At 36.1% G+C, this 27,801-nt stretch overlaps 1 protein-coding gene across 1 annotated transcript in view; it reads right to left on the bottom strand.

The window, feature by feature from the left end:
- LOC135088049 (zinc finger protein ush) overlaps positions 1 to 26,372 on the bottom strand; it is a 264,585-nt gene extending 238,213 nt beyond the window's left edge. The window contains exon 1 of the mRNA XM_063982931.1: positions 26,274 to 26,372. Coding sequence (XP_063839001.1) covers positions 26,274 to 26,313 — 40 coding nt within the window. The 5' untranslated portion in view covers positions 26,314 to 26,372. The remainder of the gene's footprint in view (positions 1 to 26,273) is intronic.
- Positions 26,373 to 27,801: the final 1,429 nt, after the last annotated feature.

Below are 27,801 nucleotides of genomic sequence, written 5' to 3'. Positions count from 1 at the left end.
TTGCTCCAATCTGATTTACCAACACAACTGCAGGTGTCAAAATCATAACCTCAAAATGGTTTCTAACAAACGTACCTATAGGGAATAAATTCGTTCGCTGTCATATCGAGTTTGAGAGTCTGATCTAAACGGCCGGAGGCAGCGAATCGAATAAAACAATCGACTCTAGTGCGAGAAAATAAAAGGCAAAATCGATTGTATCGATTCACGAGAATCGAAAGGTTGTTAACAATTGACGCCTGTGCTGTAGTTTATGCTGGGACGAGATGAAATGTATCGCGAGGCCGTAGGTCGAGGGTTTTGTGCTTTTAGGAGAAGCAGCCTTTTGGGGGGGTTGTTAGGGTTTATTTTTGGTTGATGGGGATTGAGACGAGAAAGAACAATGGCGTGGTGTAGATGGGATAGATGATTAGGCAGCGAACATCGTCGGACAAGGGCTCTCGAGTATCGGGCGGAACGATGTTAACACAAACTACTGATGCCCGCGTCTACGTGGAATGTGTGATAGAAAAAGGTTAATAACTCAACTGGAATCGTCGTTTAGGCCTAGTTAGTAAGTTGACGGAATGTCAGACGGCAAAAGATACAAAATAATCATCGATGAAAAATTTAACAATATAGGGTGTTAGGTATATGGGTAACATATGAGCCGACACTAGCCAATGTTAACATGGGCATATAAATGGTATGGTGAAGTCAGAACATTGATATCTTCATTTTAATTTTCATACCAATCGGATTTTATAAAAAATTATTTGGTATGAATATTTAAAAAATAAAATGATGATATCAAACTGACTTCACCATACCATTTATATGCCCATGTTAACATGGGCTAGTGTCGGCTCATATACCCATTTACCTAACACCCTGTATATTGTGAAAACGTAAAAATTTTATACGTCTCAATAAATCTTTTAATCCTAAGAGAAATTAATATCGCATTAAGTTTCGGAAACCAAAAAACGGTATAAGGACAAATATATTTCATTATTTCTATCGTCATCTATTATATTTTAATTAAAGATAAAAGATTAAGGCACGTGATTAGCACTTTAACTGCAGTGTCTTAAGATTAGTTTAATGTCAACAGTCATCAAACTAAAATTAAAATCCGTTTTACCTTAATCTTCCGATTTATCACGATATATCGATTAACGCCTGGCCTGGTGGTTTATATACCCGATTAACTTCGCTAAAGTCGTCGGTTTAATATTAAAACAATATAAACATTTAAGTACCTAAGTACTTGAAAAAAATTGTTTACTGAGTGCTTTAAAAATAATAAATTTATTCACACCCAAAAGTAATTTAAGTAAGTATGTATTTCTCAATTTTTATAACTTGCATAAATTAATCGCAGCGACTCTACTAAACTTAGGTGTAACAAAATATTCTTTATTCGCCTGAAATGTTTAATTCTCAATTGATCAATTCTATTTGCATAACTCAAGCTGTAAAAACCCAATGTAAACCAATAACACACAGCACGATGTCTCAATACCGCTGGCGCAGCACGACCACCCGTGCGCTACTGTGCTCAGGTGGGCTGGTGTCGGGTTACGTTCCCGGAGGAGGCAATGCCTGCTATCTGGGTGGACCTCGCACCTATAGCAAGGGAATTTGAACTGCCATTTCAGTTTGTAATAATTTACATCAAAATCATTCTGTTCCTTCAAATTAACGTACTCGTACCAAGATAGCACATCAAAATAAACGATCTATAGTGGACTCTAAGCCTAGTGGCAGCCTAGACCAGCGGTTCCCGAAAGGTGGTCCGCGGAACCCTGGGGTTCCGTGGAAAGGCCGCAAGGGTTCCGTAAAAAATATTATCCCACGTTGCGTGACCGACGTTGTTCGCTCGCACCGACTTGTTTACGTACAAGGGAGGGGCAGGGCGTGCGGGCGGAGTAGTACGGGGGTTCCGCTAGGAAAAGTATAATCAATTAGGGTTCCTTGGCAAAAAAAAATTGGGAAACCCTGGCCTAGACCACCGATTTTTCGTCGGCCGATAGTTGAGTCGGGCTGTTAATCAGTATCTACATGTATGGAAGTGCGCACATTACACCGATTTGATTTTCATACAAATTAAAATCGGGCCTAACTATCGACAGACTAAAAGTTGGTGGTCTGCGCTAACTTTGGTGTCCTTTGATCACGCCTAGATAAGAAGTCAACTTTGATCACCTAGGTGATCTTATCCACGGGTGATCAAAGGACACCTAAGTGTCGCCTAGAGTCTACATTGATCACCTGGGTTATCAAAGTGGAATAGAACAACTAAACACCTATGTCGTTATAAAAGGTCGTTATTTTGCAATAAAAATGTACCTATAGACTGATGTGTTGTTGTAATTCTTTATCCGCATTCAAAATTACGTGAAAATTGAATACAGAAAATTATTTAATAAAATCGGACAAGAAACTGCCACGCCGTGAGCCACCGTGCTCAGGTGGGTTGGTGTCGGGTTACGTTCCCAGAGGAGACAATACCTGCAATCTGGGTGGACCTCGCACCTATAGCTTGTGATACACATAGAATGCAGGGAATTTGAAGCTGCCATTTTAGATTGTGACAAATTCAATTTGATTCATTCACTCACTACAAATTATTAAATTAAATATATCTTAAAATTACTTTTCAAATAATGTAATAAACTGTACTGTACCTGAAAATTAAATACACAAAATACTTTAATAGAAGGCACTGCCTGAAAACAAATGAACATAAATGATGCGTAGATATGGTGGATGGTGTAGGTACACCACTAGTTTTAATAACTGTAAACCCCTACCAGATGACTTTTTATTTTCGGAAAAACAGAAAGAATGTAAATTAGCTATCACCTTTTGATTTTAACCTCCTTATTGCTTGCTGATGTCTGGTGGTGAAATCTTGCAAAATATTTATATTTTTTCCAAGTTATTTTTAAAGTTTAATACAAATCACATACCAATAAATAAATTAACTTATACAGATTCCTTTTCCCTCTCTAATTCTTGTTTATTCAGTTCCCGAGTGTTAATTAAGAATCTTGATAGCGTCATTGTTATTAATTACCTAAAGTTATTTTTTCACGGCTCCCAAGGAGGCAGACGGGTTACACCGAGGCGCACTGAATTGATTAAACCCACAAATCACTGAGGTAAAACACTGGTTTCCAAACTTTTTGGACCAGGATTCATTAAATAAAATATTTTTTTTAATTAAGGGGCCTTGCCAGGAAAAGTTAAGCGCGCATTGACGGATTGAAGGAAGGTGTTTTATATGGTCAATACTTTTGTTGTTGCCAATAGTTAAAGATAACAGTTTTCCGTAAATCTTTTTTTTCATGTCTGAAATGTAGACCTAAAACAATAGATTCAAATCATATGATGTAAACATGACATTTAACACAAACAGTTTTTATGGATTTATGTCATTGTGCACGTCGTTGTAATTAAAAATCTTGAAATCAACGAAAATGAGAAAAAGAGAAACAAATGAGTCACTGAAAAGTAGAACTGTTTTTTCTTACAGTCATTTATTATGTAACACAGGGTACCAAGTAGTAACCAAAACTTGAGAATCGCTGCCAAATCAAATTATTACAAAGTTTCCTTTTCATTGTTCCCGCCAAAAGTTCGATGCGCGCGATAACCCGACCAAAACAAATAGTCCTAATTACGGAGGCCACAGTTAACAATCGAGGCATCTCTAATCTGGCTGACGGATAGCCCGCGTCGCCCGTCGACAAATTAGGCAAATTATTTTTTCGATTACTCCGCCATTGTTTAATCGTTGGTTAGATACAATCAGAAAGTTGGGCAAGATTGTTTTATTGCCGCCTTCATAGTGGGCAGTTCGGTAATTACAAGAAGCGTTCACTAATCAATGTTTTTTTAATTGAAGTTTGGACTGCGTTGTTCGTAGGCGCCTTATAATTTTCAATTACTGTTTATCAAATTAAAAGCTCTTGCTGTCTCTCTCTATCCTTTGCTTATAATGTGATCTTAATTGTATGATACAAACATATTTTTAGGCAGGAAAAAGCAAACATTTGACCGCAATTACACCTGATAGATGCAAATCTAGGGTGTACATACTGTTCAATAGATATATCATCATTATTAGCCTACAACAGTCCACTGCTAGATAAATATATCCTTTATTTTATTGTACAAGTATTTTAAGTAAAGGTCCTGAACCTACCAATAGATGGCGCTGTGCTGAGTTAACTCGCGCAAGTGAAGTATTCACAGTGCTTCTGTCTTATAACAAATCGTTTTGTATGAAGTTGACTATCTTTGGATCAATATACGAATACTCTTGTAGTGGAGTTTTTGGCTAACACTGTATAGGTTTTCTGTCGACATGACAAGAAGAAGATTGTTTGCAATGTTGGCGTTTATTTAAGCAAAGCAACCTAGCATTCCCTCAATTAAGACATGTGTACATTTACCCTGTCTTACATTAAATACCTATACATAACATATCCACGTTCCTACCACGCGTTATTTGATAAAATGTACAGATATACACGTCTCAGTCAAACACATTGTTCTCAAATATGTTTTGAAGATTCCCTTATCTTATCAGAGGCAGACGGTCCATTAAGAACGATCTGTTATCAGTACTTATCGACAGATGAGAGCCAAATCGTTCTGGCTGACGCAAACAGTAATATGTATTTAATTAAACGTATCAGTGTTTAATCTGTGGATTGTGGAAAAATACATGTGATTCAGTCGGATCCCGGATCTTAATACCACTGTTCTAAAGATATTATATTTATTATTCTGAGAGATAATAACTATAAGACAAGTCATAAAAGTAATTTTATCTTATGAAATTACAAATATACGTCCATTTATAATTTTGCCAGAGGTATAAACGGAAGATTTGTTCTACACTCCACTGCTGGCTAGACGGGTTGGAAAGACCTGATGTTCGCATAATTATTTCTCCTTTAGTCTTTTCTTACAACATGAAAAGACCCAAATTTTAATTCTGTATGTTCTTACTTTCTTTAAATTATGTTACTTAAAGTGAATATTAATACTCAGGGTCAGAACAGAAAGGGTTAAAATTATGTTCTTTGCTTTTGACCATATTTTTAGCACACGTCGTATTGTATTGTTGCAATTTAAATGCAAAGCAGATCATGGACACTCTAACTGATAAGATAGGCTTTTCATGCACTGCCCTGAAGTGATAATACAACAGTAACTCTAGAACTATTACTGCTAATTAATATAGTATTTTCTTTATTTTCTTCTACGAGCATAGTCACTCTCTCAACTCCTGAGAGTAAATCAAATCAAATCAAATCATTTATTTGTAAAACAGGTGAATGTGGAATTCAGGTGGTACATAATATAATGGGTAGAGCTCTATGTTTGGTCTATGAGTGTCATACAAATATTCGTTACAAATTAGTCCCATTTAAAGATGCAAACAAAAAATTAGTAGTTACATGTCATAATAATAAGTAAACTGCCTAAATGGTACAGTTATGATTCTTGTAAATATCAGTTTCTATGTAGTGTATCTATGACTTATGGCTCGGAAACGTGGCCCCTCACTATAGGCCTTATACAGAAGCTCAAAGTTGCACAGCGTGCTATGGAGAGGGCTATGCTCGGTGTTTCTTTACGAGATCGAATCAGAAATGAGGTGATCCGTAAACGAACTAAAGTCGCTGACATAGCCCGACGGATTAGCAAGCTGAAGTGGCAGTGGGCAGGGCACATAGTACGCAGAACTGACGGCCGATGGGGCAGCAAGGTTCTGGAATGGAGGCCACGTACCGGAAAACGCAGCGTGGGACGTCCACCCACAAGGTGGACCGACGACCTGATAAAGGTAGCAGGAAGGCCTTAGATGCAGGCCGCTACCAACCGTGCGATGTGGAAGTCATTGGGGGAGGCCTATGTTCAGCAGTGGACGTCCTGTGGCTGAAATGATGATGTAGTGTATCATAAAGGGCGTGATGCATCTTAGGTCCAGCTAAATACCTCCGCGGAGCTCCGGTAGCAGTATGACGTGAAAATTTTGGGACATCTGTATAAACGAACATTTATTTACAAAAAACACAATACTCTACATGTACGTAATACATAATTTTACATGGAAAATTTTCCAGCATGCGCAATACTTGTCACATTTAAACAAAGTATCGAAATCTCCAACGGTTCGTGCCTTATCGTGACCCATCAGACAAAGCAGTTTAGTTAACTCTGTTGCACTGACATTACCTTATCAGCTGTTATCAGTAAAAATGTATTGACACAGATCCGGGTGAACTAATTACTAATTACAGGCTAAGTTAAAATTAGAAGGTATTTACAAGTTTTAAGCCTAAACAATAGGTTACGTGTCATAAAAGCCAAAGACAGAAATTAGAAACTAGCTAACTAATTTTGTCGTGTCAACTCATTGTGTCGTGTTTTTAATAAAATCTGATAAGTTAATATTATCTTTATTTATAACTCAAAATACAACTTTTTACCAAAGTCAAATTGTCATACCAACTATTAGTGGGTAGGTACACAGTTTTCCTCTTGGCGCAGACGAGAAAATATGTTTACAATTTAAAAAATTGCATGACCTTTCTTGATACGTTGATTGGCTCATTCAAATAATCGTTTTTTTAATGTCGTCGTCATTATTCTTTAGAAGACTGGACATAGACTTACCCCAAAAAACGTCACAAAAAGTAACAAAATTTTAAAATAAATGCTATGTCCAGCTGTTGGTTGACGTATTTGACAAACAAAATAATTATCAACAAATCTGTCCAACTCTTGACATGCTGTAAATTTCAACGATGATCTAATAAAAACTAAACTAAGAGAACCATGTGTGCCATTATCTGATGATCACATGTCATCGGGTTCACGAGTTACACATTGATACTGAGAATGTGAAGTAACTCAGATAGCAGCTGATAAACTTATCAGCCGGTAGATACGTAAGATACATTACACTTTGTTTTGTGTACCATGATAATGTTTGAAAACAATCAATCAATGGTGTTTTGAATAATCTTTAAATGTTATATCTTAAGGTTTGGTTAATAGCTTCTTTTATAAATCAAGGGTTGAAGGGAGATATTAGTATTGGAGAAGGAGACGTGCAAATAGGACACCCTGTATAAATACTTATAACAAATAGTTCTCTTTTAAGAAGAAGACAGCAAGAGTCTAAACTACCTAATAGAGCGGTAAGAGCCATCTCTCATTAACTTGTCTTAAGCGTCACATTGCTTCAGTTAGGGCTAAAACGAAATAAAAACCTCTAAAATACACAAAATTAGTTTATCATATTATTTCATAACAACTGATCGAATGTAATAAACAGTACTTGCTGTAAAATTTAATCTAGAGTTTGAGAATCTGCTCAGTGTTCTTATTCATTTTTTTGTCAAGTTCTCTTGTTGCTATAAGATTAACCATAGATAATGAAAATACTTTAATAAAACATAAACTAAACCCACAATCAAAATGGCGTATTTTTCATAATTCATAAATAGAACACGATTCAAATCGCCGCTGTCAGAGCAGATGGTTCGTTATCGGCCGATACATTGCGGATGCTGCGATACGAACGGCGATAACTAGCGATATACTCATTATTTTGTTTTTTAATTTAGCTCAGATAACGCGAGAGAGATGGAGATATGCACCCCTACAAGAGAGGGAGACGGCGACAGCGTGATGTGCGCGTGCGCTGCTATCGGCGGACGATTATCGACAGTTCTGTGACCATTGGGAAAGTTAGTGTTTTTTGTTAATTCGAAACGAAACAATGATTAGACATAGACAATGGATATGTCAGGAGTTTGTGGTCAGTTGCATATAAAATCCTGTTGATATTTTCCAGTGATAACGCGTGTGTATTTGGCTTCCCAATAAATATCTCCTCTGATTAACCTGTTGTTAAAGCATAATCGGTAGAATACTGACTTATAGGTACTCAGTACCTACTTTGGATCTTGACCTGTGTACTAGTCACTGAATCTTGTTGTTGACCCTTAGCTATTAAAAATATTAATATTTTTTGTCAGTGCATTGTAAAATTATGGAATAGTAACGATAGGACGTAAACTTTTCTAGTACATTCGAAAAACGTTGCATGTTAAATTGTATGTTGTTATAATAAAGGCCGATTCACACATATCAGTGAAGTCACAGTTCAGACACAGTACCGGCACAGCGCGAAATATTCTTTCATACAGTTTCTATGAACGCATCCCCACTTCTCAGTGTCAGTGGTGTCAGTGACGACACAGTGCTCTCAGTGTCAGTGACGACACCGGCAATCATGGACGTATTCGTTGATGACTATATTTTTTGTCGGATCACGGACGCCGCCGCGGCATCAAAAACAAAATAACTTACTCATAGTTTCTGAACAAGAATATTGAAACAGCTCTCTGACATTTTAAAATATTCAAAATATTTCACTGACGCATCAGTGCTACACTGATACTGAACTGAGCGAACACTTTGACGGAACTGTGGCTTCACTGATATGTGTGAATCGAGTTTAAACGCCATTTTATATAGGTAGAGACGGCAATCTCAACAAGATCGGGCATATGCACCTTGTACCTGTAGTAAATTAAAAATACACACATCTCACCTTGGACTCACAGATATAGTAGATATTTTTAATCAGAGGTTTGGCCACATGAGCACATGTCAAACAGACACGGCTGCATGTTCAAAACATTACCTTTGCACCTGACGTTGAGTAGCATAATATTTACAAAAACATAGCTTAAGTACTCGTAATAATCAATTATACAACGACTATCAATAAATTCATAACTCAAATTCGTAACAGGTGATAATAGCCCAATGGTTGTCGATTGACTTGACTGACTGCCGATTCGAGGGACTTCGAACCTCATCATCCATTTAACTATTGTGATGAACCCACTCCTATCACAATCATAATATTAAGTTTAAAAGTAGGACTTGTTCTAAGTCCGCCTGGCTAGGCACCACCATCTTAAAGTCTGTCGCCATAATAACATTGTTAACAGCATTGTTGTGTTCCGGCAGTTAGAGGTAAGATAGCCAGTTCCTCCGTGGTTGAGGATTCCGGGTGAAGCTCGCTTCCACCTTCGGCCTGATCATCACTTACCATCAGGTGAGATACAGGCCAAAAGCTTCCTCATTGTGGATAAAAAAAAGGATTGGTAAACGGAGCTATGTGATTTGTGTATGTATGTGTTCAGCAACAGCTGATCGATGAAGGTGTCAGACTCGCCGAATCGACATCCGAGGCTGGACTGGACTGGAGGACTGGATTGTGGTGGACCGACTCATAACATAATTACTGTATAAAAAATACTTTTTTTATTCTGTAAAGTTATCAAAGCCATCAAAATAAATCGGTGCAAGGATTCACCGATTCGATTGCGGTTAAAGTTCGTTCCTCTCCGAAACATTTAAGGAAGCGATCATTAGAAGCGGCGATACGTTAACGCGATACCGAACGCGATCGCATCGGCGCCTGCGCGTGACCCACAAATGAACCGCGAATAGTTCACGGTAAGGGCGGTGAGACACTAAAGCGACAACTAGTGAGGACTAGCGACTAGTTAATAATAGAAATGCTACAAACTATTGACGACTAGCTGACTAACTAGTGACATCTTACCAACGCTGCGAAGTTTGCACCTAATTGAATAGTGTATATTAATGACACAAAGATAGTAGTAGTGACAACTAGTGACTAATGACCTGATAGAAACGTTGCAAGCTCTGCACCTCACTTAATACTTAATTCACATCAAGGACACGAATATAATGGACTAAGGAGTAATTAGAACTTGTACCTGACTGCGTCTGACTCGGTTTGACACTCAAAAAACAGTTTGAAATACAAAGTAACCGATCACACTGAAAACAAGTCAACAAGGTCTTCTACTTATCTACTTATTACGTATTCGTGCTAGGCGTGAAAATTCACAGATAAACTAAGATAATGCAACTAGTGGGTGCAAAGCTAAGATGCAAATGCTCTATGTACTCGTAGATAAAGGAACTGGCAAGATCTTTGAGTTGATTTCTTCCATTATTAACCTTGGAAATGTCATCTAAAAATAGTAGTTTTATTATCCTGTACCAAGTTACAGTTACTTTAATATTTTATCAATTACCTAATAAATACCAAGATACCTCCAGTCATGAAGTACAAATTCCCAACACCTATCAGGTCTCTAAACACGATCTAAGATAATAACTCCTAACGCTATAGACATAAAGGTCATGTAAGAAGAGCTTTATCGATGCTCTTTACCCCCGATCTTAGATTGCAAGCTACTATTAGGATGGATACTCACTCACTAGGGATCTAACTAGTAGAAATTAATAAAAAGTAAAATAGAAAAACATGAGTCTCACTCAACGCGACATTTTTATACGGCTGTAGCAACTTAGCCAAAACGTCGAGATTAAAGTGCCTATATAAATTGAGATCAGTCTCAACGCGACATTTTTTTCTCTATTTTAAACTATTTAACAACCGATGAAATTCAATATACTCGTACATTTACACTTTGCGAAGTGTTGCCAAATCTTTAGGAGCGACTCTCACTGACTTAATTGATTTACGTAAAGAACAAAAATGTGTTTTTCTTTTAGTAATTTATTATTTACTCATAAAAATTGTGAATTTCATTCTGTATAACCAGGCCTGTTCATCTCCGCGAGTTTACATCGAAAACAAAACACGCACGATGGCCCACCTACAGGATACTATTCGACAAGGCCTCACATGAGCGAACATTGACTCACGCACGCGTATTCTTGTGTATGATGGAAGAAAATAAAGAAAATGGTGTACTAAATACTGTGCAGTATTTAACTGCCTAAATAATAATAAAAACACAGAATGTACTTTTTAAGTTGCCTCAAGACACTGAGAGGTAAATAAGTAGTTAATATTATTCATGATAATTCATGCTAAATCATGTATTTCCTTCGCCATTTTCCGCAGTTTGGCACCTCACGTCACATCATTTTACCGAAGTCAGCCCTATAGCTTCGGCGCAGTGTCGATCACTGACGTTTGTCAACAAAATGGTGCTTGACTCTTGAGACAGGCTAAATTACACCATATTGTTAATGACATTGAGCATAATTTTTTTTAAGTACTTTCGCGAAGTAAAACTTCTGTACGTAGTACTTATTATTATTCTGTGGTATAACTGACAATCAATTCAGTGGCATTTCTTTACAAGTAGGTCTAATCTAGAGTCTAGAATTAGCGTCACCAAATCAGGTGCGCAGGCGCAGGCTATCGCGCATCCCGCCCGCCATTACTTACAGATAAGGCACGATATAGCCTCCACAATACTCCACATCTCATGAGACATCTGGTTGGGAATTTAACTGGTAGATAGTGTAACAATAGGTGTATTTTTATTTATTTATTTATTAGCAATTAGGGAATAGCACAAGGTGATGAAAGTTTGATAGTTAATTTAATGAAAGAAATAATAAAATTGGATTGGATGCAAAGGAATATTATTTTTATACTTAAAACAATTGGCTGGCGAGTGACAGGACCTTACTCTACAGTGGCGCCATCCAACTAGCCTAGGATGGGCGACATTTTATCGTCTAAATTCAATAGTCACCTTACCGCTGCAGCGCTCAATAGTTGGCGCCACTGTCTTAGCCACTAGCCACTATGGATATGTAGTTTCTTCAGTTATAGATACGGTTACGGATATAGGAATAATATTATACCGGTTTCGGTTACGGATATTTTTTATTTCGGATATCCGAAAGTTTCGGTTACGGTTACGGATATCCATAACATCTCTGGCCGCTAGCAATGACAGAACCTTCATCTACATTGGCGCCAACTGGTGAGCGTTAAAACGATAGTTGTAAATAATGTTATATTTATCTATCTTAATATTTACTATCTTTATGTAAAAACCAAATTCTTATTAGATAAAAACGAAAGTGCGTTTCACTGTTAGCAATAATTGCCTGTATACATGTACAGTAATTGACATGAAAGTCGATAATGTGGGTAAACATACCGTTATCAGGCCTTATCAGTTCAGTAGCACGCAATCAGGCAGATAGCCATCGCTATCAGCAGTCGTGATGGCATCGACACGACTGTAACGGGCATGTTTTATTCATAATGATTGCTATAATTAGGGTTAGAATATGATGAATGTTATTTGGAGGACACTGAACATAAATCGGCCATTAAAACTACTCCACTGTCCACAGAACGTGCCTGTTTGTCTTGAAGCGCTAGTAGAGCCCAAAAGATAAGGAGACATGTAAAAATCCCTTAAGGGCAAACTTTATTATTTGTTAGGAAAGCAAATGCTGGTCAAAATTAAAAAATAGACATTGCATTTCACATCATTCCATCCATGTACGATGAGCAAGGGTCATGAAAAGAGCGACAGACTTTTTGTAAAAATCATTTGAAACCCAACTTTTAGTATGGCATTATCAAAATCAAAATCAAAATCAAAAATATTTATTCAGTTTAGACCACAAGTGGCACTTATAAACGTCAATAGAAAATAATAAAAAAGAAAAGGTAGCCCTTATGGGGCACTTTACATTATGAAGTTTTTTGTCACCTGCTCTCCAAAAGGAACTTCAGGTCCTTCCATTTTCACACTTTCAAGCTCTCAGTTTATTTCATTCTTTCGCCATTTAGAATAAAGCAAGAGTTACTTAAACATTTTGCAACGGCGATAAAAAGATAGTCGTGCAAATGCAATGATAACGTTACTGCAATCGCCTTGACAGGTAATGCAACAAATACAAACCATTTTTTTTATTTATGTAAATCACTCGAAAATCGTTTTTGAAATTAGCAAAATACAGCCAGTCTCAGTTCTCTAGTTCTCTGATACAAAACTTTTTCAGACACCTTTTCTGACTTGTTCTGTTGCTTCAGCGATAAGGTCAAAAACCTTGCGTCATTTCTGTGTCATCATCAAGATTGCGTGTCCAGTGCCTTAAATCTTAGCACTAGCTCACGAAAATGTAAGGACCGGATCATCCGATCCCAATCTCGGCCCAGACAAGTATCACCTTTACCACGGCGCAATCTCGGCATCCATCTCATCCAACCACACGATATCTCATGCGAAAATCACAGCCCGTCCACTTTTAACCTGTCAAAAAATGCAAAAAGGAACCAACGTCTCCATCCCACGTCCACGACACGTGTTAACCTCCTGCATAAATCCACCCACGTAGATACCATCACACTGTTTATCAATCGAACTGCGTATAAATTAAATATATCGACAACCCTGATCTAACCTGTGAGGTAAAAACCTCTGTTAATTGGGATTGCATGATTAGTTACAATAAGCTCTTCCTGCCGGATCGGTAATCGGCTGCATCGATGCTGTATCGATTTTGGCGAATCGAGCATAATCGACACGCAGGCACTCGGGCACGGAATGGTTTAAAGGTTGTTGCTAAACGAGTTTAACAAAATGCTGATTTTCTGTAGCAAGGTGAGGATGACTTCTATTCCCTGTACAATCCTGTAACGGCCAATCTGAACTGCCTGTGAGGCTTCAGTCTGACAGACTCAATTAAATGATACAATTTAACTGGCCCGCTTAAACACAAATGTAATATGATATGTATAACTATACTGAAACAATCGGGTCGATTCAATTGGATTCTGCAAATAGATATTCCAACCGAACATAATATTATAGATACAGAAACTATGAGTCGAGAGAGTAATTGTCAAAAATTGTCAAAAGTCTGTAGATTAGTTCAATTCAAAAGCTTCATACGTCCTACTATTCAGGACAATTTTATTTCACTAATGAAAATACTACAACTTTTTCATATGAAAATACCTACTACATAAATGTTTACCATTTTTTATCATGCAAATTACTGACAATTAAAAAACAATTCTTGTATATTGAATGGAGCATATTTTTCTTATTACACACAACATTAAACGTATCGTAGCTTATAATTAAAGAACAGCTATCCAGCTACCGTAACAAAACAAATAAGAATAACCGAACCAATTTTCTATTCCCATTATTCGTTACAAGAATTTCTAAGCCATCACGTTCATTATAAATCTCTATCGATAAAATTCGTTATCAATATCGGTAAATCATCGATCAAGCGGGCTATCGGCAAATCCCCGGCACGGCGATTATGCTGGGCCGATATTGATCAAATTACATCTATGTTGAATGTTTTCGATGGATTACTGGTACGGTCAGCAGAGAAAATTGGTTTATTTTTACTGATTTTTTTTTTAATTATTGTGTTCCCTGGATCGAATTAAATTCATGATTTTGTTGAGATCCTACTCAATGTAGTTTTAACTGGCGTATTTTATTGATGTATAAATTAAATGTATTGCAGCTCAAAATCAACAAAAAATCTATTTAGTGTCATTAAACCAGTAATCACAATATTTTTTTAGCAAACGTTCATAATCAATAACCAAATCCGATATTTTTACCGTTTTAATAAAACACGTAATATTTCCAATTTGTTTTTATTGCTATCGTTACGCTATCGTTACGCTATCGCTACGTTATCGTAGATCGCTATCGTTGAGCCAGCGATTTAATCCACCTAGACAAGCCTGACGCCGATATATCATTTTTACGTACTTTTCATCATTATGAAAAATACACAACATCATAATTTTATAAATTATTAATTAGTTTGGAAGACTAATTCCTAATTAATGCTAATTGTGTTTGGGGTGTGTCAGCCCTGAAGGTATAATACTTTTTTCAGTTATTATAGGTAAAATCCTTTAACAAATTTTGAACCTAGAAAATCTAGTGAATAAAGTTGAAATTCGGATGTGACTGAAATTCCAATTTTTAAATGGACTTTAGGATGATACTTAATAATAGAACCAACAGAATCAAAGCAATAGGGCGAGGAACACCCTATTCAATTGACATACTTTTTTATGGCCTGTCAAAGATACACTCTCCCAAACTCTCCCATAGACTGTTATGACGTCAGCAGGTCGCGAACTCAACAATCAATTCATCTAAAACTACTTAAATCTAATTCTACAGCCCATTGAAAACTAACTCGGTTTTCACCGATAGAATAAAATGTTTTTTAAGAAGTGTTTTGGAATTATTGGTGTCAATTACCGAGTACACAAGTAAGCAATTTAAGTAATATACAGCGTGAAATTTTAAGAAATAGTGGATCATTTCGTCAGGTGCAATTGCGGTCAAACATTTGCCTTGTTCTGTATAAAAAAAGAACATTTTTTTTTGTGACAGGAGGCAAACGAGCAGACGGATCACCTGATGGTAAGTGATTACCGTCGCCCATAGACACCCGCTTCTGAGCCAAATCCTTTTGCAGACCTACATATATGTATGTATGTATGGCTATCGTGATGTGTAAAAGTGCTTTTTAAAAGCCTATTTGCAAAAATAAATGAGTTTTTTTTTATCTGCCAGTTTAATATTTTTAACAAATTTATACCAGAAAATCCTCATAATTGTGTGCTGTGATCTGTGATTGGTATGAGGTAATGGTCCGACTTAACGGTATGTTCCTGTTGATTTTCCTTAAATTTTGCAACGACATTAGTAGGTAAATGACGAGATTTATCTGTGTGGAGTCATCACGAGTGAGAAAATTGACCAGAGTCACTTGGTTTGTAGATATGAACACATGACGGCACATCAACGTTTATACTGAGGTTTCTTATGTGATCGTAATAAGGGTGACATTTCAACAAAAAAGTACAGTCTGATGTGCTGTCTCTATAACTTTTAATGTAGCTTAATAACATTTATATTTATACCTACGTTGTGGTAATTATTAGTATTAAGGTGAATATAGACTTGTTACAGAACAACGAGCCGATGTCACGTCATACATTTTACAAATAAATGCTCTAGTATACCTTTAGTTTTATTTTTAATTAAGCAAAATATTTATTTAATACAATCTTAAAGTGTTATTCAGTACTTTCTGATCCTATACAAATTCTCTAAGACTAGGCGCAGACCATCGATTTTTAGTTGCCCGATAGTTGTGCCCGATTTTAAATTGTATGAAGAATCGGCCAAAGTGAATCGGCGTAATGTGCGCACTTCCATACATGCCCATACTGATCAACTGCCCGACTAAACTATCGGCCGACGAAAAATCAATGGTCTGCGCATAGGCTACGTTACTACTGCGAAACCATTATTGTCCCAGTAACCCTTAGTTACACCATTATTCTCTTAACCCCCGCGCCATAAAGTCAAAAGTTGTTGCCGGTCGGTCACTCCGACCCCCGACACGTGGCAGGGATGAATGCACGTGGGAAGATGGGGTGCTGAGGGTTAAATCGCGAGCATATGGTTACAAATACCACTGTTACGGAGGGTAATGGCTTAATGGTGATGCTACTGGATTTTGTTTGGGGTTTTTTGGAGTCGTTTTTTTGCTACTTATTTTGGCAAATATAAATGGCAAAAGAATAGGAGCGAGTTCCAGACGAGTGAAAATTTGTTAATTTTTTAAGTTACTCAACATTTAGATTTTTATACAAATTCACATTTTTGTTCGCCTTTTTTCCATAACAAAATCAGGATCCTCAATACTTAATGACTGAATGACAGAAGAGAGAGAGAAAATATTAGAAACATAAATAGTAGAGACATTATTTTGCACCCTAAAAACAAATACAGAAAGTTGAAATAGCAAAATAGATAGCGGCCTTATCGCTAATAAATATTTCTCTTCCAGAAATCCAAGGCAAAGAACTATCTGGGCCTAAGTGTTACAATGTTACAAATTCACAATATTTTCTGTTTGGCCTAAAGGTTAACTGAAAGAAGAAGAAGAAAGAACAGAGAGACTTGTACCTGAATTGTGTGCAATAAAGAATTTATTTAGCCTAGGCGCACACCACCTACTTTTAGTTGGCCGATACTTGGGCCCGATTCTAATTTGCATGAAGAATCGGCCGATACCAAATCGGTGTAATGTGCGCACTTTCATACATCTCCATACTGATTAACAGCCCGACCCAACTATCGGCCAACTAAAAGTCGGTGGTTTGCGCCTAGGCTTCAATAAATATGGAAGAAAAGGCTGATATTCACACGTGTAAAGTGCAAAAATCCAGTGCGTTAACCATCCAGATAAAACAACATATCGTGAAACATAATAACATAATGTTTAATTAACTAACAACATATCTGGCTTACGAAATCCCTCGATAAGCCATACAAATATTGCAATATTTTTTAGAACAGCGCCTAGCCATTGATAACCTTATCTTGACTATCAGATGTGTACGAACCGGCAATAAACGAGTTATTGCTACTTATACAGATAAATGATTCTTCGGGAAAAATATTCAATGATTTATCAACAGTTCCCGGAATGATTTGTAAAGATGACGATCAAAATAACACTTGCTTGTAATTAATGTTACATTCGCGCTATTCAATAATTGCTTACCTCGTCAAAATGTAAATTCAATATATTGCCGAGAAAACTATTATTTGTTTTCCTGCAAAACTATTAAGTTTTGTTTGTTTGTTAAGTAACAAAATAATTTGGGTATACATTTTCATGAATCACCTACTAACATTGTATGTTTTAAGCAAATGCTTTACTTTCTGGGTTATTTTTATGGTCCTGTATTGATATTTAAATTTGATTTTGATAGAAGTAAATCATATTTTTTATCACTGCATTACTACAAGCTAAGCTCTCAATAATCATGTGAAAACAGACAATAACACACTCTATTGTACACCACCAAAAACAAAAAAAGCAATACACAAAAGAGATGGCACAATTTAGGCAGTACTATCGCTTTAGACAACCTAGGTATTTTAAAACACTACATTTGTTTGTGTATGTTGACGTGTTTTACCTTACAGTGGTTCCGATAAGTTTCGCTATCGTCATAAACAACGAGCAGGAAGAATCCGCGGCGAGCATAATTCCGCACAATGGCGCGGCTCGTTTGCGTACTGCTTGCGCACGCGCATCTAGGGCTGCCAAGGGCCAATAAACTGTGAAAACGAGACTCTCCCATAGATTTTGTATGGCAATACAAGTGACGTCACTATTGTGTCAACTCAATTATACTACGTTTTAATGGACTTCAAAAAAGGAGGAGGTAATTATGTTCGACTGTATTCTTTTTTTCAGTCTCAATGCAACCAAAAATCTTAATTTACAGTTTAATTAATTAAGTTTATAAGACCAGAATGCAGTGTCTTTTTAAAAAGTTGTGATTTAGAATTATTAGGAAATGGTGTCAAATAGTCTATTTGGTATTTAACACTATTAATCAATACTAAAACACCTTATTAAAAACATGCTTCATTCTTATCTGTAAATTAAGATCTTCGATTGTTTTGTAATTGATAAAAAAAATGTCAATTTGGGTTGGCAATCATAATAATGACGTCATCGGCTTGTATTGCCCAGATTGCCCAACAAAATGAATGGGAGAGTTTTGTTTTCAAATGAGAGGTACTATGCTTTGATTGAAATTGATGTTTTAGTTTGCCTCTGGTAAATTAGAGTCATCATCCTGTAACAGAAGCTAAATAAATGACTGATAATGACAATCTTTGAGTTTAACCTTCGGCCTGATAATCACTTACCATCAGGTGAGATGCAGGCCAAAAGCTTCCTCGTTTATCCAAAATCTAACGACACTGCTCGTGGCAGCCCTACCCTCACAATGAGCCTTTGGGCGCGCCGCGGCATAATTCGCGGGCGACTGTACTGTCCGATGCCAGATGACTCGGATTACTGAGGGCCATAGGTACTGGGGTTCCGTGGGATACTCGCGAAAACGAACGGCTCCCAAACAGATTTATAATATAATAATTTAACCGCCTCTGTGGTCTAGTGGTAAGACCACCTGCTTCAGACGCAGACCCGGGTTCGATTCCCAGTGGGGGCAGATTTTTCTGTTCGGTTTGGTTGGTGGTAGGGCTTGTTCTAAGTCCGCCTGGCTAGCTACCACCATCTTACCTAAGTCTGTCGCCATAACAACAATGTCAACAACATTGTTGTGTTCCGGCAGTTAGAGGTAAGATAGCCAGTTCCTCCGTGGTTGAGGATTCCGGGTGAAGCTCGCTTCCATCTTCGGCCTGATCATCACTTACCATCAGGTGAGATACAGGCCAAGAGCTTCCTCGTTGTGGATAAAAAAAAATAACTTTCTAGGATTTTTTTAATTCTTTTATTTATTACACATATTTAACCATTACATCTTTGATTGAATAGTGTCTTAAATCCTCTTGAGGTTTGTCCAGACTTTGATTATAATACTGAATGACTGCACTTTTGATAAGGTGGAAACCCCTATAAAAATTGGCTCGTTCAGAAGCCCTTTTAAATTAGGTTCTGATGGATGACATCAAGATGAACACAGGTTCTGTTAGCTAGTTTGATTAAAATGTCCCTTTGGATGTTTGTGAATCAAAATTTGCTCTTAAATGGCGTTAACTTAACATTTTAAACTTTCAGAACTAATTTCAGAACATTGCCAAATGGCGTTTTATGCCATTTAGGGTGGATTCAATCAAGGAAAAGTAAATATTAATCTCAGAATAAACATTGCCCATACTGAAACTGTCAATGTGCCAGTTATACCAGGAGTTATTCTCGGATAAAAATTTGGTCTAATAGGTCCTTAGAGATATGTAGAACTTAAGAGAATAGAGATAGAATCATAAATAAATTGTCACTAAGGCCTAGAACAGACGATGAAACGCAACTGCAACGAGACTGCAACTGCTAGTTACTTTTGAGTTGCATCTAAGTTTCTGCCATAGCGTCCGTTGAGACCACACATGACGCGACCAGTTTGAAACTTTCAGTTTCAGTTTCATTCATCAGAATCATCAGAAAGTTGCAGTTGCGTTTCACCGTCTGTTCTGGGCCTTAAGGTTTTGAACGGTAAGATAGCAAAAATATGCAAAAACCCATTTATAAAAGAAGATTCATAGCTTTATCATCTCCAAACCGACTCAAATCTATAGCTAGTCACACCCACCGGATGGGTGACCACACAGAGCTATCTCGAGTGGCGTGGAAGCCACTCGGCATATCTCGGCACTCCATAAAATCCGTGATACACCGTCCAATTGCATTTTTATCTTACGATTGCGTAAGATGCGACTTGATTTTGAAGTGCGTAAGTGCTGTCTACTAAAGATAGAATTTTACAGTATCTATTTGTAGGATGAAGTAATCCTCTTGTTTATTAATAGGTTCAGTTAAAACTGAATTCTAGGGTCCTGTACTGGTTTGATTTTAAAAGCCCAGAGCGTGGCATGGATTGGGGCCTTAATTTTCTGACAATCAAAGGGATTCAAGCATAAGTTCGTTGCAATAAATGTTTCTTTATTTTTTCATAAGTACAGCAGTACTGGGTTAGTAGTAGTTTCGCACGATTTTCCTTCGCACGAATGTGCGAAACGTCCCCTTTCAATAATAATTTTTTTTAGTAGGCGTTTCGCCCGGATGTATCAAAAGTATTAAAAACGAATGCAAATCGACCCCTTTGAGAACTAGTAATCGCATACCACTAGTTCAAAAAAGAGTCGATTCGCACGCGATTTTAATACTTTTAATATATCCGGGCGAAACGCCTACTAAAAAAAATATTATTGAAATATTATGCTCTACACAAAATGAACAATAGTGAGTCGCATACGAACTCACATAGTTCGACTACTACCATTACAGAAGAAACATATTTTAATACTAATGGTTTATAGTCCAAAAAACAATCCGACTTACTTATAAAACTTTAATTCTCTCAAAAACAATTAGCAAAACCGTTATCTGAACCACTGTCACAATTGTGTTGCCACGAATCCTTCAAAGTCAATTATGTAAATTGAAAGTGTGAAATATAGTTTTGAAAACAATGATTAACAAACAATTGTTTACCTCAGCGATAACGGGTCAAATAAGATACTGTATCGTTAACCTAACTGATAAACAACTAGCTACTTTCTAGAGAAATTGCCGTTACGTTTAACTTTCCAGTTAATCGTGTGTTTGTGCAATAAATATGACGTTATATGATTTGATTTGACAGAAATCAGAAATATAAGACATTTGAATTGCATGATTTGATAGAATTATAAGACAAGTGAATCGCACTAGGCGCACACATTCTAAAAAATAAGGTAAAATTTGAAATCGCATCAATAATTTAAAAAAAATACAAATTGATGTAAAATTGTTGCCAAATATCACCTAGGTCTTACCTACATTGTTCACTTTGTTATATGAAGTGATAGGTACTAAAATAATAAAGTCGATGTAAAGCCTATAAAAGTATTTAAATTATACCTATTTCAAATATTTAGCATCCAAAATTTTTTTTCATAACAAGGCAGGTATTTGACCGCAATCGCACCTGGTGTTAAGTGAGATGCAGTCTAGGATGGCTACCCTGATGGATTATTTCAATAAATCAAAGTTTTATCCAGTGACAAAGTCCATCATTAAGTACCTACTTATACTATAACATAATCAGTTATCAACCCTATAGTTTAAACTGTCTAAATGGGTTTCAAATTATTCAAAATCGTTAATTTAAACTTTGATATCGAATATTGTTTACAATTCTGTACAATTTCATCATAAGCATTGTAATAGGTGCGTAACGTATTGTAATTATTTGCAATTAGACAATGCTATATCGTAGTTATCAATTTTAGTGGAATGCCAACAATTTCTGGATCAAAGATCAAATCACCAGCCAGTGCGATAGTGACAAATGGAAGGTAGGAGATACGAAATGACCTCTATCACGTTTGAACTAAGTAAAAAACAAGGTTGCCATCTTTCACTACTTCTAAAAATTAATTTAATATTAAACACAGAATGGAATTTGGATAAAAAGTAGGTATATTATAATCTGGTTAGCTCATAATTAGGCACTTTTAGCTAAAAAATAATTTACTAAACAGAAAAGTCGATCGTATTCAGCCCCCCTAGACAAGTAGCACTTTTTGATCAAATCGAAAATCGTATCCGTCAATCTTTTTACAAAAAAAGGCCTTTCGACCATTTTTCGACTGGTTTGCGATTAAAATGTGCACTTTGTCTAGACCCACAGTTCTTACTCTCTTTGATCGCAGACTTAATATCTTACAAGAAGAATATCACAATTTCACAATACAAGCCAAAATCTCTTCTTCTTCGTCGTCTTATTGCCGGTTATTACAGAGGTTTGATTGCCGTAATGACGAGGGTTTATAAAAAACCTCAGTGTAGCAGTGTCCACTTGGTATCTCTAAGCTAAGTAATTACCTATCGAGCTGAAGCCGGATCCAAACGGGTGTAACACGTAATGTAATCCACCGTGTAATGTAATGCCGGATCCAGACAGATGTAACGTGTAATGTAATGGAAGTAGAATGGGCAGCACTTTACATGTAATACTCGTAGTGCCGTCCGCACGTAGAATTCGTGTTACATTACACGGTAGATTACATTACACATTACACATTACACCCGTTTGGACCCGGCATAACCAAAACCTCAGTATAGCAGCGTCCACTTACGCCCGTATTCACAAACGATGTTTGCTTAAGTGAAGCAACAAATCGAACGCACAGCGTTGAATAAGGTTGATTGGTTCGTGTGTCACCCTGTGCGTCCACGCGCACTGTGAGACCTCATAGTAATGTTTGTGAATACGGGCGTTAGTATCTCTCTGAGCCATAGAGCTAACCAAAATCTCACGTGTACCCATGCCATATCACGCCTGCCCAGCAACTGATAAGCATTCATTTACTTTCATCATATGTTATTTCATATGTTTTGACGATTTAAAATCGACATGATGTTATTGATTTCTGATCGGGTTTAGCTATCAATACCAATGAGTTGAATAATGTCTGATATTTATATGTAAATATTATTTGTAAATAAAAATTAAAGAACAACGGCCGCTAATGAATTTGAATTTAATTCTTTTAATTAATACTAGCGGCCGCCCGCGACTTCGTACGCGTGGATCCCGTTTTACCCCCTTCATCTATCTTACGCTTTAGATTTTTCATACAAAAGGATACTCCCGCTAATTCCCGTTCCCATGAGATTTTCGGGAATTCCTTGTTGTAACTAAGCTTTAAGTTTACTAAGGTACCTGCATGCCAAATTTCAAGCGATAACTTAAGTGGTTTAGATTTTTTATACAAAAGAATTTTCCCGCTAATTCCCGTTCCCGCGGGAATTCTTAAGTATACTATAACCTGCCCAGGAGTATGAAGAATAATTTTAACAAGTTTCGTTAAAATCCGTCGAGTAGTTTTTGTTTCTATAAGGAACATACAGACAGACAGACAAAAATTTTACTGATTGCATTTTTGGCATCAGTATCGATCACTAATCACCCCCTGATAGTTATTTTGAAAATATATTTCATGTACAGAATTGACCTCTCTACAGATTCATTAGATTTATTATAAGTATAGATGTAGTAGCCACGCTATTAAATAACAACTTCTTGGTTTAATGGTACCTACATAATTACTAATCCCAAAATTTAATAAGTGCTTTAACAGTCCACATTATGTCAACATGTTGATTGAAATAAGATGAAAACAGATTACTAAACATTTAAAACGTAATAAAAAGCTACATCTTATTGAGTAAATTGACACAAATATGTTATTTGTTACACAACATAACATAAAAATGGGACCATCCAAAATCAACTGACAATAAGTTGAAATGAGTCATAAGTGGGTAGGTACGTACATATGGTATCAAAATTAATTAATGTCTTTACAGTGTGTTGTAACGCATAAGCACCAGAGATTACAAAAAAATACACTGGGATTAACATACATTAAAAAATCTGATCCTCTTTTATTGATCTTTTTCCAAGTAAGCTCTCAACTTCCTCAAACTTCTTTTTTATTAAAAGGAAACTCTTGACTTGGCCTTCATCTCACCTGATGGAAAATAATGGAAGCGAGCTTCACCCGGAATCCTCAACAGAACTATCAGGACTTATCCCTGTTAATTTCCAATTTAATTACTTTAAAACCCAATCAAATGACTAACGAACCTCTGTATCCGCCAAGAGATGCTTATTTAAGTAATAATGAGCTATCACCACGCGCGATAAGCTGACAATCGAAGAACACCAGTGATAACGGTTTAACGCTCCCGCCACTTTGATTCGTCCGTGATGGACTCGTAAATACAGATTAAAAACCTCGACTAAGATCTAACTGTTTTTAAATCAACAACACGATTTCTAGAACGCGCAATTCGAATATTTGAAAACAAATACCTAATTGAAGTACTTTTTAGAGCTGTCGAACTAGATTCAAGTAAAGATTTTGTATGGCAATACAAGGTTAAATCAATTGAATAACTTTTTATAATTTTTAAATAATTCATAAACTATAAAACATACATAAATATTTAAATGGTTTATTAACAACATGGAAAATATATTTATAAATAAAAAATATTTCTACCAGTTGCCGATTTGTCCTTAATTTATTTATTTATTTTCTTTTAGAAAAGCTGCTAATTGCAGTTTAATGGGTGTTTTACAATAAATAAATAAAAGCGGAATAGAAATCCATTCCGCTTGCTAATCTCTGAGACGGCTTAACCGATTTTGACGAGACTTTCCTAGACAAATACCTGATATAAAAAAGTAACTTTGACTACTTTTAACTTAGAAAAAATTCGGGCTATACGCCAAAAATTTTTTTTTAATCTTTGGAATTGTGAACAAATCCATGATAGACAGAGTACACGCGAGCAATTCCGCGGGCAAAAACAGTTATCAGAATGATTGACAATGTGAGGAAAAGATAAATTAAATTTAAACTATGTCCCATGCCTAATATATTATCTACACAGGTATTTATGACGACAACATTATGGAATTTCACGCACTTTTTGTCACAATGTTAAAGGTACACCTGTTTTTCCTATGGATTATGCCATAATCTAAAATTCAGTTTTCGCTTTTTGATGAATTTGAAATTTTAATAAAATCTGTGTTTTTTATTTCATGATAGCATTCGATTTACATGCATAGCATGACATTTTAACAATATTTTTCCATTCTAATAATTCATTAATTCTATCTTTATTTTATAATTATCGAAACGTTTAATAATGGCATTTCCACCAAACTCAATGTGTACATTAATTTCTTTTGAAACCATTAAGATCGTCGTTCTGTCTCCTTCCTAAAGTTGCTGTGCCCTAACTGGGTCCACATTGTATAACTGCCTGAATTGTAAGACCTAATGTGTGCTAATGTGGTTAGGTATGCAATAAACGATTGAGTATTGAGTATTTATTGTTGCATGAAACATGCTGAATCTTACAAATGAGAAGTTAATAAATTACAAAGTAGCCAGTTAATTTAAAAATCTATTCATATAGAGACATTATTATTTACATCAGTTTCAATCAATCAAATAAGTATCCCTAAAAATAATACCAAACACAATGTAACTGCTAAAATTAATTTTTGACCATTTTATAGTTTTTATAAAAAATACATAATTACAAACATACTACACAATGTTTATTAATTTATTAATTTATCTAACCGATGGAGCGGGTCAAGAAACTTGTTAGGTACAAAAATACAAAATATCATTCACGTGACATGTCACAACTTACACAAATAACTTTCTTTCTTTGTTGACAACATATTTGTTGACAGATAACCTCTGAGAAGGCAGGATAAAGATTTTTATAATTACTTTGGTTCGTGATTGATAACGTTCTTATACCAATAGAAATAGGGTTTATTTCATCTGTGAGATTTTTGTGTTGTTAGTGTCAACTTTATCAACTTTTGGTCTACCCACGTTTTAGTGGTAAAAGCTTTGGTCATAGTTTTTACTCACTAACTTAACTGTTGTCTAATCTTATTAAACAAACATTTGTATACTGGACATTGATTAATTATATTTGAATTAATCAGTAAATCAATAAAATCTTAATACAACTTAACACAAGATAATGTTTTGTTGTTAACAATATTGATATTTACTAACTTAACTATCAACTCATTAAAGTTTTTCTCTCTCATAAAAAATCAAAGATTTTTTCGGCAAATCTGCCAGAAAGTTTAGTAAACTTACAACCTGTTAATCATAAACTTCGTAACTTCGAAAAAGTTCAGTTTTCACACTGAAAACTTTGCCAAAACTCCTACATTCCATCCAACTGTCCCTCAACCTTATTTCTAGTGTAAAATTGCCCGATTTACTCACGTTTTAGCGGCTTAGGGTTGCTCTGTTTTCTCCGGGACATGTCCTAACCTCGACACATCACAGTCACAACACTCGCGGGCGGGCGGCGCGCTCGCTTCGCGCGGCAGTCGGCGCGGGACTGAGGCGGGTCGGCGCTGGGCGGGGCGACAGCCCGCCCATTGCCCCACTACCGGCGTACACGCGGCGAAGCCTGATTTTCTTACATGGCGGTATGTGGCGCGGTTTTCTTTTGTATATAGAAGATAGTGCCATGGCATTAAAATTTTGGAAAGTATGGTTTTGTAGTGATATTTGTTAGGATTTAGTTTGCACTTGAAGGAAAAATCTTTTGTAATAAAAAAAAAAATTAAGCTTAGTTTTTATGTTCAAAATTAATAAACATTTTAATTTTAAATCCCGTTTTGCGTCATTTTACAAAATATTCAGCAAACAATAAAATATAATGCAAATGATACAAAAAAAAAACAAGGAAAATAAGGTATTTTGAGGTTATGTTTACTCGCCTTTAGATGTACTCGTATCAAGAAATACTCTAAGGAAAATTCTGATAGAATGCACCAAACAAAAACAGAAAATAGTCGCGAGTAACATTAAAGTTGATCAAATTGCAAAAGTAACCTGTAGGCTGACCAAAATAAACACATTCTGTTTTTTACTGACTGACAGATCATGCACTTTGTTCCGAATTGAACCAAGATTTTGAAACGTCAAGTGGCAAAAATCAAAAACCATGGCTGAGTTGCACCACCTAACTTTAACGATAACCGGTGCTTTTTGTATGGAGTATGACAGATTTGTGACGGTTGTCAAAGTTAAAGTAGTAAACCCAGAAGTGACGCAGTGGCCCACAAATTATTTTTTTCTTATTGTATTATTTTTTTATTATTTATAAATGGTGCTTACTGTGTTAATAAAGTCTTATTCTATTCTAACAACCCAGCATTGATAGTAGCGCCCTTCCGATATGTCACAGTTATAAGGTTGTCCAACGCGGCAATAATGGGAACTAATAATCCAGAGTGCGTCCATGTTATGCGCCCTTCATGGTTTCGCCGTATTTCGGTCTGTAGCAAAACATGGTGATTGTTTTAAATCAGTTCAGTATTTTTTTAGTTTATTCGTTGCACACATACAAAAATATTAATCTTTTCTTTTTATCATATTTACTATGTGCAAACTGAGGATGGATGGATGTTTGTTACTTTTTCACGCGAAAACAGCTACTTAAACTGAATTTGATTTTACTTTAATCTAATTACATGACCTCAGACAAACAAACTTTATTATCTATCCGTTTAATTTCGGTTCTCTTCCTGTTACCTAAGTACAATTATTGAACGGAATTTTCCTAACGCATACAGTACCTACAGCAGCAAATCAAGCTAAACACTGCGGCATATTAATATCGTTGTACTAGGGGCTATTTCAAAACGAAATTATACAGATTGATTTTGTTATCGTTATCCAAATTTTTAGGAGCGACTCAGAATCAGTAACTTAATCGATTTAGGTACGTAAAAAAACTTTT

Source organism: Ostrinia nubilalis, chromosome 3 (assembly GCF_963855985.1).
Source record: "Ostrinia nubilalis chromosome 3, ilOstNubi1.1, whole genome shotgun sequence".
In the NCBI taxonomy this organism is placed as follows: domain Eukaryota; kingdom Metazoa; phylum Arthropoda; class Insecta; order Lepidoptera; family Crambidae; genus Ostrinia; species Ostrinia nubilalis.
This window is presented reverse-complemented; position numbering and strand designations above follow the sequence as displayed.